This window comes from Podarcis liolepis, assembly GCF_965112155.1.
Source record: "Podarcis liolepis genome assembly, chromosome: 2".
Classification (NCBI taxonomy): Eukaryota; Metazoa; Chordata; class Lepidosauria; order Squamata; family Lacertidae; genus Podarcis; species Podarcis liolepis.
Window position 1 is genome coordinate 64,439 of NC_139555.1, and position 11,946 is coordinate 76,384.

The following is an 11,946-nucleotide window of genomic DNA, read 5'->3' on the forward strand; positions in this document are numbered from 1 at the left end:
CAGGGTATGGATGACTGACTCTAAGTCCATTAAGTTTACAAGGAGTGTTGAGTACAATCCTAAGTGGGGGGAAAATGTGGGAATTTTCCAGAGTTACCCAGAAGAGGATGAAGGTGATGTCAAGCAAGCAGCTAAAGATGAGAAAGCTGCTGATGATGAGGATGAGGATGATGATGATGATGATGATGATGATGATCAGAGTTCGGATTCCAGTTCAGTGGGCACTGCTGCTGCTGCTGATGTCAGTGACAGTGATGACACAGCAGACTACCAGAGCGCAAAGGCCTCAGTCAGACCATCTGATGCGTCTGACAATGAACTGGAAGAACCACTGTTCACCATTGGTCACTATTCTCCTAAGAAAGAGGAGATGAGTCCAGAAGACTTGCGTCTAGTACGCAGATCTGAAAGGGCGACCAAGGGCAGACCTCCAAAGAGGTATGCTGATGAGTTTGCTAAGACAGCAACAGCTGTTCTTAGTAGCTCAGAGAAGGTATGGGAACCTTCAAGCTTCGAAGAGGTTCAGGAGTTGACCTCTAAAGATGCTGAGCCTTGGCTTAATGCCATGAAGGCTGAAGTTGATTCCTTGAACAGGAACCAAACTTGGGAACTGGTACCGGTAGTCCCAGGAATGAGACTGGTTGGCAGCAAATGGGTCTTCAAGGCCAAGACAGACCAGAATGGCAAGGTAGTCAGACACAAAGCCAGATTGGTTGCCAGAGGTTTTTCACAGGTACCAGGACAGGATTACCACGAGACCTACTCTCCCACAGTCAAATATGAGAGCATTCGGCTGATGCTCAAGGTCGCTGCGGAGGAGAAACTGCATGTTTCCCACCACGACATTAATACAGCTTTTTTGTACGGGATTTTGAATGAACAGCTGTTCATGTTTCCACCTGATGGGATGGAGATACAGAAGGGAATGGTCTGTAAACTGCGGAAATCCTTATATGGTCTCAAGCAGAGTGCCAGGTGTTGGAACACAAAACTCACTGAGACATTGCTTTCTCTAGGTTTTCACCAGGGCAAAGCTGATCCATGTGTGTTTGTCAAGGAGGAGGGGCAAAACAAACTGTATTGTTTATGTTTTGTTGATGATCTTCTGATGTTTTGGAAGAATCAGGCTTTTTACCAAAGCACCCTAGCTCAACTGAAGGAGCACTTTGACATGAAGGATCTTGGTGAGGTAGAATCATAGAATCATAGAATCATAGAGTTGGAAGAGACCACAAGGGCCATCGAGTCCAACCCCCTGCCAAGCAGGAAACACCATCAGAGCACTCCTGACATATGGTTGTCAAGCCTCTGCTTAAAGACCTCCAAAGTAGGAGACTCCAACTACCTCCAGTAGGTATCCAACTATCTTTCTCTGCAGGTGGAGAGAGACCAAGCAGGTAATTTTCTGGTACACCAAACACAGAAAATTGCTGATGTGTTGACCAGGTTGAATTTGGTTGATGCAAACCCAGCAGACACACCGATGGTGACAGGTTACCAGGTAGACAGTACTGCTGAAGCGTTTTCTGACACAACGCTGTACAGATGCATTCTAGGCAAGCTGAATTTCATTGCCAGATGTTCAAGACCTGACATAGCTGTAAGCTGTAATCTGCTTAGCAGACATGCCAACAATCCTACGGTTCAGGATTGGAAAGCTCTGAAGCGCATAGCCCGCTATTTGAAAGGGACTATGCACTACAGGCTGAGGTTCACCAGTCAGAAGACTGGAGGTCTTGAAATCTTTGCTGATGCAAGTTTTGGAAGTGACACCACGGATGGTACAAGCACTTCTGGTGTGTGCTACATGTACAACCACTGCCTGTTTGACTGGTTGTGCAAGAAGCAGACAACAGTGAGCCTAAGTTCCTGTGAAGCAGAACTCAATGCTCTGTCATTTTCACTCATGGATTGTGAATGGTTGATGCAACTGTTTAAGGACATCAGGGTGTCTGTGAAATGTCCTATACAAGTGTATCAAGACAATAGATCGTGTTTGGCTTTGCTGAACTCCGAGAGTTGCAAGCAGAGAACCAAGTACTTGCAGATTAAGCTACATCGTGCAAGAGAGTGTATTCAGAAAGGACTGATTCAGGTGTCCTACATGGCAGGAAATGAAATTCCTGCTGATCTGTTGTCTAAGGTTGTTAACAAAGAACAACTAAAGGTTTATGTACAAAAGTTGCAATTGGGTGAACCACAGGTACAACAGGTTACACGGAAAGGGGGAGGATGTTAGGATATTTCCGTTCCACCTTAAAAGGGAGCAGGCTTTTGTAAGCAACAGAGTCTGCGCATGTCCTATTCACAGGATGTTTATGCTTGCTGTTTTTCCTTTCGTTTTCTCAGTCGGCTCAGAGACGCTGACAGAATGGACGTGTTTTCTTTTGTTCTGTTAAACGCTAAATAAAGTCTGTAAATTATGCTCTTCTGTGATGCAAGCTTTTGGCTGTGTTACTGCTGATAAAGAGGGTGCACCAAGCCCTGGAGTGTGGCTAGGAATTTCTAAGGCTTCGTGTCCCTAACTGTTGGATCTGCGTGACTACGGGAGGCCGATGGATGTCCAGAACTCCGGCTTGGGGGCTCAGATGGACGTTATCTCCCTGGCAGTTTCCCAACAGCTTCAACTAACCTGATGTGCCAGCAAAGGCCCGTGCAAGGACTTCCGCTAGCCCAAAGTCAGGTTTCCCCATTCACCCCACAAGTACCTCTGCACCTCCATCATATCCATTCTGGAAGGTCAGGAGAACCCCCAGAACAGCAGGGGGGGAGATTGTTCCAACTGACAAAGTGTGATGCTCACACTGATGGAAAGATCATAATAATGCAACACTGAAATATCTCCTCCCATTCTTTCAGTCTATCAGTGATATTTTAGTGCTGTAAATTTAAGAAGCTATTGAGCCAAATGTTTGGTACTTTTTTCATCAGAAAAAAATCTGATATAGCAATTACCAAATTCAAGGGTTCAGGAGTTCAGAACTTGAGTGAATTTCTGCAACACAATGTGCACTTTTAAGAAGCCTAGATAAAAGTCATATTATCCTTTTCAGTTTATGTTTGATATTTTGGTGTTGCAAATTCTTAGAAGTTGCTTCTAGCTTCATTAATTATCCTCATGGGATGTGGTCCCTCTGGAATCTCATAAACAGTTCTGAATTTCCAACATAAGATCATGGATTTTAAAATGTTTGGAGATAATATAAATACTTTGGCAATACCATAAAAATGTAAATCTTAATTGGTTCCAACGAAACTATGTTTTGTTCTTAGCCAGATGAAGATTCTACAACACTAGTGAGTCATCTAAAGATTTAAATTTCAATAAGTAGGACTAAGTTAAAACGGATGTTTGCTGAATGTTCAAGCGCATTCACAGTGGAGTGATTTTTTTGAGAGGTAAGTGTGATAAAAAGTTTTGAAGATGTGTTTGACGCTGTTTCTAGTAAACTGTTGTATATGGTCTTTCAATATAGAAGGAGACCCTTATGGTAGACAGATATTCCATAAAATATAAGGGTGACGAAGAGTATCTTTTTGAGTTGAGAATCTACATGCACTAATTCAGGACCTAAAGAATACACTTAGAGATATTTTATATGGTTGCTTCATCTCCCCAAATACACTGTGATGCAAACATGTTGTTAGAGCCTTGTTTCTTCTTCTTCTTCTTCTTCTTCTTCTTCTTCTTCTTCTTCTTCTTCTTCTTTACTGCACTTTCTGTCTCTTGTTTTTGTGAAACACCTTCAGTGTGTCAAAGTCAAAGAGCAGGAGAAAAATCTCCTAAGGAAATACTACAAACAAACAAACAAACAAACAAACAAACAAATGTTTTAGTTTGCTCCTTGTGAGTAAAGCTAGCAAGTGTGAAAGGAGTGGGGGAGGTTTGGTTTGAAGAAAGATCTGAACAATATGTGAACCACTAAGTCAAATACAGCCCAACAGCTTGCTTAGGTTTTCAAAAATGGGCAAATCTGCAATACATTCTCTGCTAAGTAGCTTGTGGTGTGAAGGTAATAAAATCCATTCTTTGAAAACAATACTTCATACGTGGGTTCTCTCAGGTGGGTTGGTTTTGTGTGGTGTGGGATCCAAATCCAAACTTTGAATAGGATCCAGTAATTAATATATTATTTGTGACTTCCTCTTATTTCAGTGAAGGAGGTAAGCACATGACTAACTCTCTGCAGCTAATAAAAATATCAGTGTAACGTAGGTACTCTCTCTCCAACTAATATCATCAGGTGCTAAAAGTATTGTCTTTAGTTGCCCTTCTGACCCTGACAGAGATGTTCTCTCTGTGTTCCAGTGGCCCCATTTATTTCTATGAAACTAATGAGTCCATGCACAAAGGATATAAGTGTGTGTGTGTGTGTGTGTGTGTGTGTGTGTGTGTGTGTGTAAATGCGCGCGCGTACACACACACACACACACACACACACACACACACACACACACACACACTTCTGCCTGCCCTGAACTGAATGGAGCAGTAGTTGTGATGCAGTGGCTGCTGCATGTTTGAAATCCTGCCATCCTGTATCTGCAAATTTTCAGCCATTCTTAAAATGCAACTGAGATTATTTATTTTGTAAAATACAGAGCCATTTTGAGGAGATCAGACTTAAGAGGGGTTTTTTTAAAGTCTGCTGAGCTGAAGGACAAAAGACTGATATTGGCACAGCAATTTGACAGGGGTTGGCAAGACTGTCACACTTACAGGACTCTTCCCCAACCTGGTGCTCTCTAAATGTTGCAGGACTTCAGTGAAGAATATTTAAAATATACATTCTCTCTGAAATTTGTCTGTTTGTGGTGTGTGTGTGTGTGTGTGTGTGTGTGTGTGAGTGAGTGTGTGTGTGTATGTGTGTGTGTGTGTGTGTGTGTGTGTGAGAGAGAGAGAGAGAGAGAGAGAGAGAGAGAGAGAGAGAGAGATGAACCATTCAGAGAGGGTTGTACGTCCATAACTATCTCTGTCCCATAGAAATCACCAGCTCTTAAAGGTGCTTAACTATGGCTGGATTTTGCAAATTGGCAGTAGCATCTCAGGGGGTTGTTCTTGCTCTATTGACTTGTGCAGTTCCTGTACCAAGCTAAACTCTCTATATCTCTAAGTACTAAGAAAAGGGTTTGTTATCAGCTCAACTCCCACTAGAGTCAACCAGGCTCTATCATTCAGAATACTACAGTTCAGACCCCGCCACTGACCACAGTCAAGAACCAGATTTTTTAAAATCAAAAGCTGACAGAACTACCAAACTTACTGGCATATTCCACCACTTGGCATTGTCTAGGTGTTGAACTACACTTGCCTTCATCCCTGAACATTGACCAAGTCCAATATGTGGAAAGCTCTAGTTTGAGAAAGACAAGTTTATAGGCTCATAATATAATATAGGGTTGCCATATTTCAAACAGAAAAGTTGTTGAGTGGTTAACTAAAAAAAAAAGTTTAGTTTTGCCCAAAGTTGTTGAGCTTAAAATGCAATTTTTGAGCTACTTTTATGGGAAACAGGCAAAAATGAAACTGCCAACATGGGCTACCATATGTCCGGATTTTCCAGGCCTTTTTTGGCCAATTTTTGCCCAGACACTGCTGACGACTGCAGTATTCTGGATATGTCCAGGAAGTTCCAGACGTTTGACAACCCTAATATAGATTGACGATAAAGCATGAAATCTGACCTGGAGCTATGTATAAAATGAACACAAGGACCAAACTATAGTGAACCTCCCTTAGGAAAGAACAGCAAAATGATCCTCTCAATGTTTTAACCAGTAAGTAGGTCAGCCATTTGTTATCTAGTTTGGAGCGGTTTGTTTGCTTGTTTGTTTTTGGACAGATAAATCTTTAAAGTGTTTAGAAATAAAACTGAAAATATTAGTGATATATAAAACACAGAATAAAATCTATTCCAGTCCATATGCCATGAGTGAGTGATTACCCATATGGCTGTACAGACATCTGGGTTTTGTTTTTGTTTTTGTTTTGTTTTTTTTTAGACTTAGATCCTTTATTGTTGCGCAACAGGTTCAAACAGCAGTAAGAACCCTGAGCATGGGGTGACATTCACTTTTAAAACTTTGCCACCATATCCCAGAATACAGTTCGCACAGCAGCATCAATACATCATTGCTACATCACTAACATGTCACAAAAGTGGATGTTTACACTAGATTAGCATAGACAGATATGTCAGGGCAACACCCAAGTACAGTGGTACCTCTGGTTACGTACTTAATTCGTTCCAGAGGTCCGTTCTTTTTTTTTTTAAGATATTTATTGAAGTTTCACAAATTATATCAAACAAACAATACACACAAACACAGACAAAAAAAAGAACAAGTATAATTTCAGAACCTTATTTTCTTAAAACTTACTTCACCGACCTCCTCATACCTCCCCTTTCTGCGTTCCCATTTCAAATAATTAGTTCAGCAAATCCTCACCCTTAATTTTATCTAATTGTCAACCTTTCTTTTCTTTTAACTTAATCTTTATAGCTGTACTCCACTTGATTTCTAAAACCACATCATTCTAGCGCTCATTAATTTTGCAATGTTTCTTAAGATAGTTCTTAAATTTCTTCCAATCTTCCTCCGCCGTCTCTTTTCCCTGGTCTCGGATTCTGCCAGTCATTTCCGCCAGTTCCATATAGTCCATCACCTTCATCTGCCATTCTTCCAAGGTGGGTAGATCTTGTGTCTTCCAATACTTTGCAATGAGAATTCTTGCTGCTGTTGTAGCATGCATAAAGAATGTTCTGTCTTTCTTTGGCACCAATTGGCCAACAATGCCCAAGAGAAAGGCCTCTGGTTTCTTAAGGAAGGTATATTTAAATACCTTTTTCATTTCATTATATATCGTTTCCCAGAAAGCCTTAATCTTTGGGCACGTCCACCAAAGGTGAAAAAAAGTACCTTCAGTTTCTTTACATTTCCAACATTTATTATCAGGCAAGTGGTAAATTTTTGCAAGCTTGACTGGGGTCATGTACCACCTATAAATCATTTTCATAATATTTTCCTTTAAGGCATTACATGCCGTAAATTTCATACCGGTGGTCCACAACTGTTCCCAGTCAGCAAACATAATGTTATGAACAATATCTTGTGCCCACTTAATCATAGCTGATTTCACTGTTTCATCTTGTGTATTCCATTTCAACAGCAAGTTATACATTCTTGACAAATTCTTAGTATTGGGTTCTATCAGTTCTGTTTCTAATTTTGATTTTTCCACCTGGAAGCCAATTTTCCTGTCCAACTTATAAACCTCCATTATTTGATAATAATGGAGCCAATCTCGCACTTTGTCTTTTAATTTCTCAAAACTCTGCAGTTTCAGTTTATCCCCCTCTTGTTCCAAAATCTCCCAATATTTCGGCCATTTGGCCTCCATATTGAGTTTTTTCACAGCCTTTGCTTCCATTCTGGTGGTATCTTCTCCTGGATAGCAGATGCAATGCCTTTAGCTTCCTCTGCGATACCTTTAGCTTCCTCTGCAATCTTTCGAGTTGTAGCCGATTCCTCTAAAAGTTTTTCAATGGACTGTGTATTAGAGCTCACCTTCTTTCCCAATTCATTAATGCTTGTGGTATTCAAATCAATTTTTGCAGAGATCTCAGCCACTTGTTTGTTGGTTTCAGCCACTTGTTTGTTGGTTTCAGCCACTTGTTTATTAGTTTCTAGGCCTTGTTTAATTGTTTCAGCTCCCTGTTTCGTTAAGAATTCCAAAGATTCATTAATTTTGCAAAGTGTTTGTGCCACTGCGTCCGATGACATAGCTTTTGATTTTATTTGCACAGCTGCAGCTTCTCCTATGCCCCCAGATACTGAGGCCCTTCGCTGGTGTTGAGTGTCAGTCTTGTATTGTCTTCCAGACCTAGTGATTCTTTCATCTGCCATAACACTCTCACACACAGCCAAGGTCAGTCCCACGCTTGTGGATTTGTTTTTAAAAGGAAATTTCCAGTGGCTTAGCTGCTAATGTCTTAACTGTTACTGTTACAACAGAATCTCCTCTAAGGGGGGATACTTCCAACTTCACTTTACAATTTTAGCAACAAAATGTCTCCTTTAAAAGTCCCCAAAGTCTCAGAAAAAGCCACAGTTTCAATTTCAAAATTATTCCAAGCTAAAGGCAGTCCAGCAATACTGTATTGCTGGACAGAGTTACATCAAAACAGAGTTACATCAAATATCAGTTTTAAAGTTTTCCCCTCAGCAAATTGACAGCCCTCCAGTCGGCTTCCCTGTCAGGCAGTCCGTTCCCAGGGTTAAAAACGGCAGATAAATTTTCACTCTTTCCTTTTCAAGCAGGTATATAAAGTACCTCTTTCTCCCCCTCAGCTCCTGCATGCAAGAGGGGGGTTGCTTTTTTTTATGTGGGATTTACTCATTTTCAAAAGTTAGCCCATCTTAAGTTACAGCTTTGCAGTCTCTTTGCTTTGATCTGTCTGCAGACCGGAAAGGCAGACTTCCTTTTTATACCTTTCCTGTTTCAGTGCCCAATTTCTTGTTAATTTGTTCCGAATCCAGTTAAGTCTTTAAAACCTACTCACGGATAGTTGCTTTTAAATCCAATTTTCAGGAAGAAATCAGCGCTCTCCGATAATGGCGACGTGGCTTCACTCCACGGACCGGGTGACGACTCTCAGCACCGCGCCACTCACCCGCTGCCGTTCCGAAGCCTTTAAAAAGGCTTCCTCCCGGTTTTGGGGGGCGCAAAGGTGCCCGCCGAGTCTCCTCGCTCACAGGCTTCGCCGCCTGTGATTTTTTGGGGTCCCCGCTTCGCCGTAGCGGCAAGACCCGAACTCGCGGAGCAGACTCCCTCCGGAACTTGGAGGGAAATCCGCCATTAATCGCTGGTGCTCACCCAGCCAGCTTGGCCAAAGGCCAGGGATGATGGGAGTTGTGATCCAGAAACATCTGGAGGGCACCTTAATATCCCCCCCCAAAGGTTAAATCTGAGATTATTCTTGGCTTTCATTACAACACGAATTAAATGAGGCTTTGGGTGAGGTGGAGTGAGTTTGCTTGCAAATTATTTCACCCTTCATGGCTTGACTGGTGGTGAATGTATGGTTGTCGCCTCCCCAATGCATGTTGTGACCTGGGGATCTATGCTTGTTTGGTATTAATGGATGCATACACAATATCCAATACTCAGTAGAATGGAGGGAAAGTGTTATCTTCTCCAAAGATTTCGTAGGGAACACATGGACTTTTTTCACCACTGCTTCTGCATAGTGCAAACCAGTACAAAGCACCCTCCAAATGCAAATGAAGAAAGGGAAAATACCCTCTATGGTTTCCTAATTACACAGAGCCAATTGAATTTCTTAATCTGCTATCAAATGTTAGTCAGTTTGCAGTACAACCTGGTGAATATTAATGTATCACCTAAATTAGATTATATGCCTGTTGTCTTTGCCCATTGAGTTTTCTTGGCAGGTATACTGGAGTGGCTTGCCGGTTCCTGCTCCAGGTGGATCACGTTTGGTCAAAACTCTCCACTATGACCTGTCCATCTTGGGTGGCCCTGCACGGCATAGCTCATAGCTTCTCTGAGTTATTCAAGCCCCTTCGCCACGACAAGGCAGTGATCCATGAAGGGGATCTGACCTGGTCCATGGGGTCACGAAGAGTCGGACACAACTAAACGACCAAACAACAACAAAATTAGATTAATCAACAAAAGCTTTACATTTGCCTTTCATTAGTGGCTGGGACTTAGTCATGATCTCTACACATGAACTTTTAATTTGTTTTCCATTTATAACATTTCACAACTGAGGAAATAAACAGAAGGGCTGGAATGTCCTACATGAGGTCCAATGATATTTGATATCATTTTTTACAGGTAACATGGAAGAATGGGGCAACACAACTGCAGTGACTGAATTTGTTCTAATAGGCCTCTCCAGAAACCCCAAAGCACGTGCTGTTTTGTTTATTCTCTTCTTGCTGATGTACATGGTTGCTGTAGCTGGGAATGGACTTATTGTGGTGCTCATTGTGATGGATTTGCACCTCCATACACCCATGTATTTCTTCCTCAGCAACCTCTCCCTCATTGATGTCTGCTATGTCACCACCTCTGTCCCACAGATGCTGGCCCACTGCTTCACAGACAGGCCCACAATCCCCAAGGGCAGATGCTTTGCACAAATGAGCATTGCTCTGTTTTTGGCAGTGGCCGAGTGCCTTTTGCTAGCAATGATGGCGTATGACCGTCTTGTGGCAATATGCTACCCTCTACGTTACAGCTTAATCATGAGCCAAAAGTTGTGCATCTCTCTGGCAGTCAGCCTGTGGTCTAGCTCTTTCCTCCTGACCATTGTTCCCTTTTTCAGTATGCAGGCACGCTTGTGTGGGCCCAATGTGGTGAATCATTTCAAATGTGAGCTCCAGGCAGTGTTGAAATTGGCCTGCTCTAATACCCAAGCCAGTGGAGTCAGCATGATGGTAACCAGTGTCTTCACTCTGGTGTTCCCCTTCTCCTTTGTTTTGGTGACCTATGGTCGCATTGGTGTCGCTGTTCTGCGTATCCGCTCATCACAAGGCCGTAGTAAGGCCTTGTCAACCTGTGGTTCTCATCTGGCTGTGGTGGGAATTTTCTATGGCACAACCTTGGCCATGTACCTCAGGCCTCAAGCCAAAACATTCACTGACAAGGAAAAAGTAGTGGCTGTGTTTTATGGGGTCGTCACTCCCATGCTCAATCCCATGATCTACAGCCTGAGGAACAGGGATGTGAAAGGAGCCCTGTGGAGAGCAATTGGAAGGAAAGTGGAGGAATAAAGCACTTCAGAAATTAAATTCTATATTGATAGACAGATATCAGCAGGAATACGTAAAGTGCTTTGTTATTCTGCAAATGGGTGGAGTTCAAAGTAGTGCTAAGAAGATCATGCCATCAGTGTAAGAATTTCTGCTTGTCTGAAAGGAAGGGTTTCCACTTCGATGTGCTTCTCTGGAGCAGAATGGGGGGGGGGCATGCCCATTTGCACTAGCATGAGTCATGCTGGCTCCCACTAGCACAACTTATTTAATTGAATCTAGTCCAATATTTTAAAGCTGCTGGTGGTTATGGTGGCAATATAGCTTCTCATAGTGAGGAAAGGTACCCCAAGCAGTTTACAAATCTAACTATAGGCATGGGCTGGGGGAACCTGTGGTCCTCCAGCTGTTTTTGGACTCCAACTATCATCAGACCCAGCTAGCATTGCCAGGGTGATCAGGGAAGATGGGGGCTGTATTCCAGCAGCATCAGGAGGCCCCCAGGTTCTCCATCTTTGCTTGAGTAAGAGTAAAAGGCAAGGAAAGGCAAGGATATTTACAGTTTCTTCTCTGCAGATTTCTTGACACCTTCTTTCCAAAAATTGTATGATCTCAGAAGCAGTTTTATTTTTTCAATCACAACTAGCTGCATGAGATCGGTTTTTGGTTTGCTTTTCCTTCCTTCTTTCTCTTGGGGAGCATTGTTTCCTAGCTTGTCTTCAGAAATTCTGCATTAAAACACACTTTTTAGGCCAGCTAACCAAATGTTAAAAATTTAAATCACCATGTTGTAGTATCATTTAAACTTGAGTGGTACATGATGTGCATAAAATGTTTTTTTGTAAGATTAAACCATATTAAACATCTTGCACAGTAAGCAAAGTCCAACTCTTCTATTTACCATGTGAAAGATCTATCACACAACCCTCAGAAGTACATTTTGGGTACCATTTGTCAGAGGCTTTATGCTGTCAAGCCGGCATAGATAAAACTCCAGGCTCACGTCCAGTTCCAATCTATTTGATTTATTGACAAAGTTCAAAAGTACATCTCCAGTGTTTCAATCAACGTCCAACCCTTTTGGCACACTTGCCGCGTCTGATTTCTTTTTCCTTTTTTTTACCCAGCATGCAAGTCTGTGGAAACCCCGCCCCTGACTTC

At 42.2% G+C, this 11,946-nt stretch overlaps 1 protein-coding gene across 1 annotated transcript; it reads left to right on the forward strand.

The window, feature by feature from the left end:
- Nucleotides 1-2,624: 2,624 nt before the first annotated feature.
- Nucleotides 2,625-11,721, forward strand: LOC310699127 (olfactory receptor 13H1-like). Its single transcript, XM_083486755.1, has 2 exons — nucleotides 2,625-3,399; nucleotides 9,866-11,721. The coding sequence occupies exons 1-2, from the start codon at nucleotides 3,360-3,362 to the stop codon at nucleotides 10,804-10,806; spliced, it is 981 nt and encodes a 326-aa protein (XP_083342881.1). The 5' UTR covers nucleotides 2,625-3,359; the 3' UTR covers nucleotides 10,807-11,721.
- The last annotated feature ends 225 nt before the right edge of the window (nucleotides 11,722-11,946 follow it).

What these genes read in the sequence shown, in the direction of transcription:
- LOC310699127 (XM_083486755.1), top strand. Translation starts at nt 3,360, where the DNA reads ATGTTCAAGCGCATTCACAGTGGAGTGATTTTTTTGAGAG. An exon ending in TGGAGTGATTTTTTTGAGAG is followed by an intron (nt 3,400 to 9,865) that starts GTAAGTGTGATA and finishes CATTTTTTACAG; the next exon opens with GTAACATGGAAGAATGGGGC.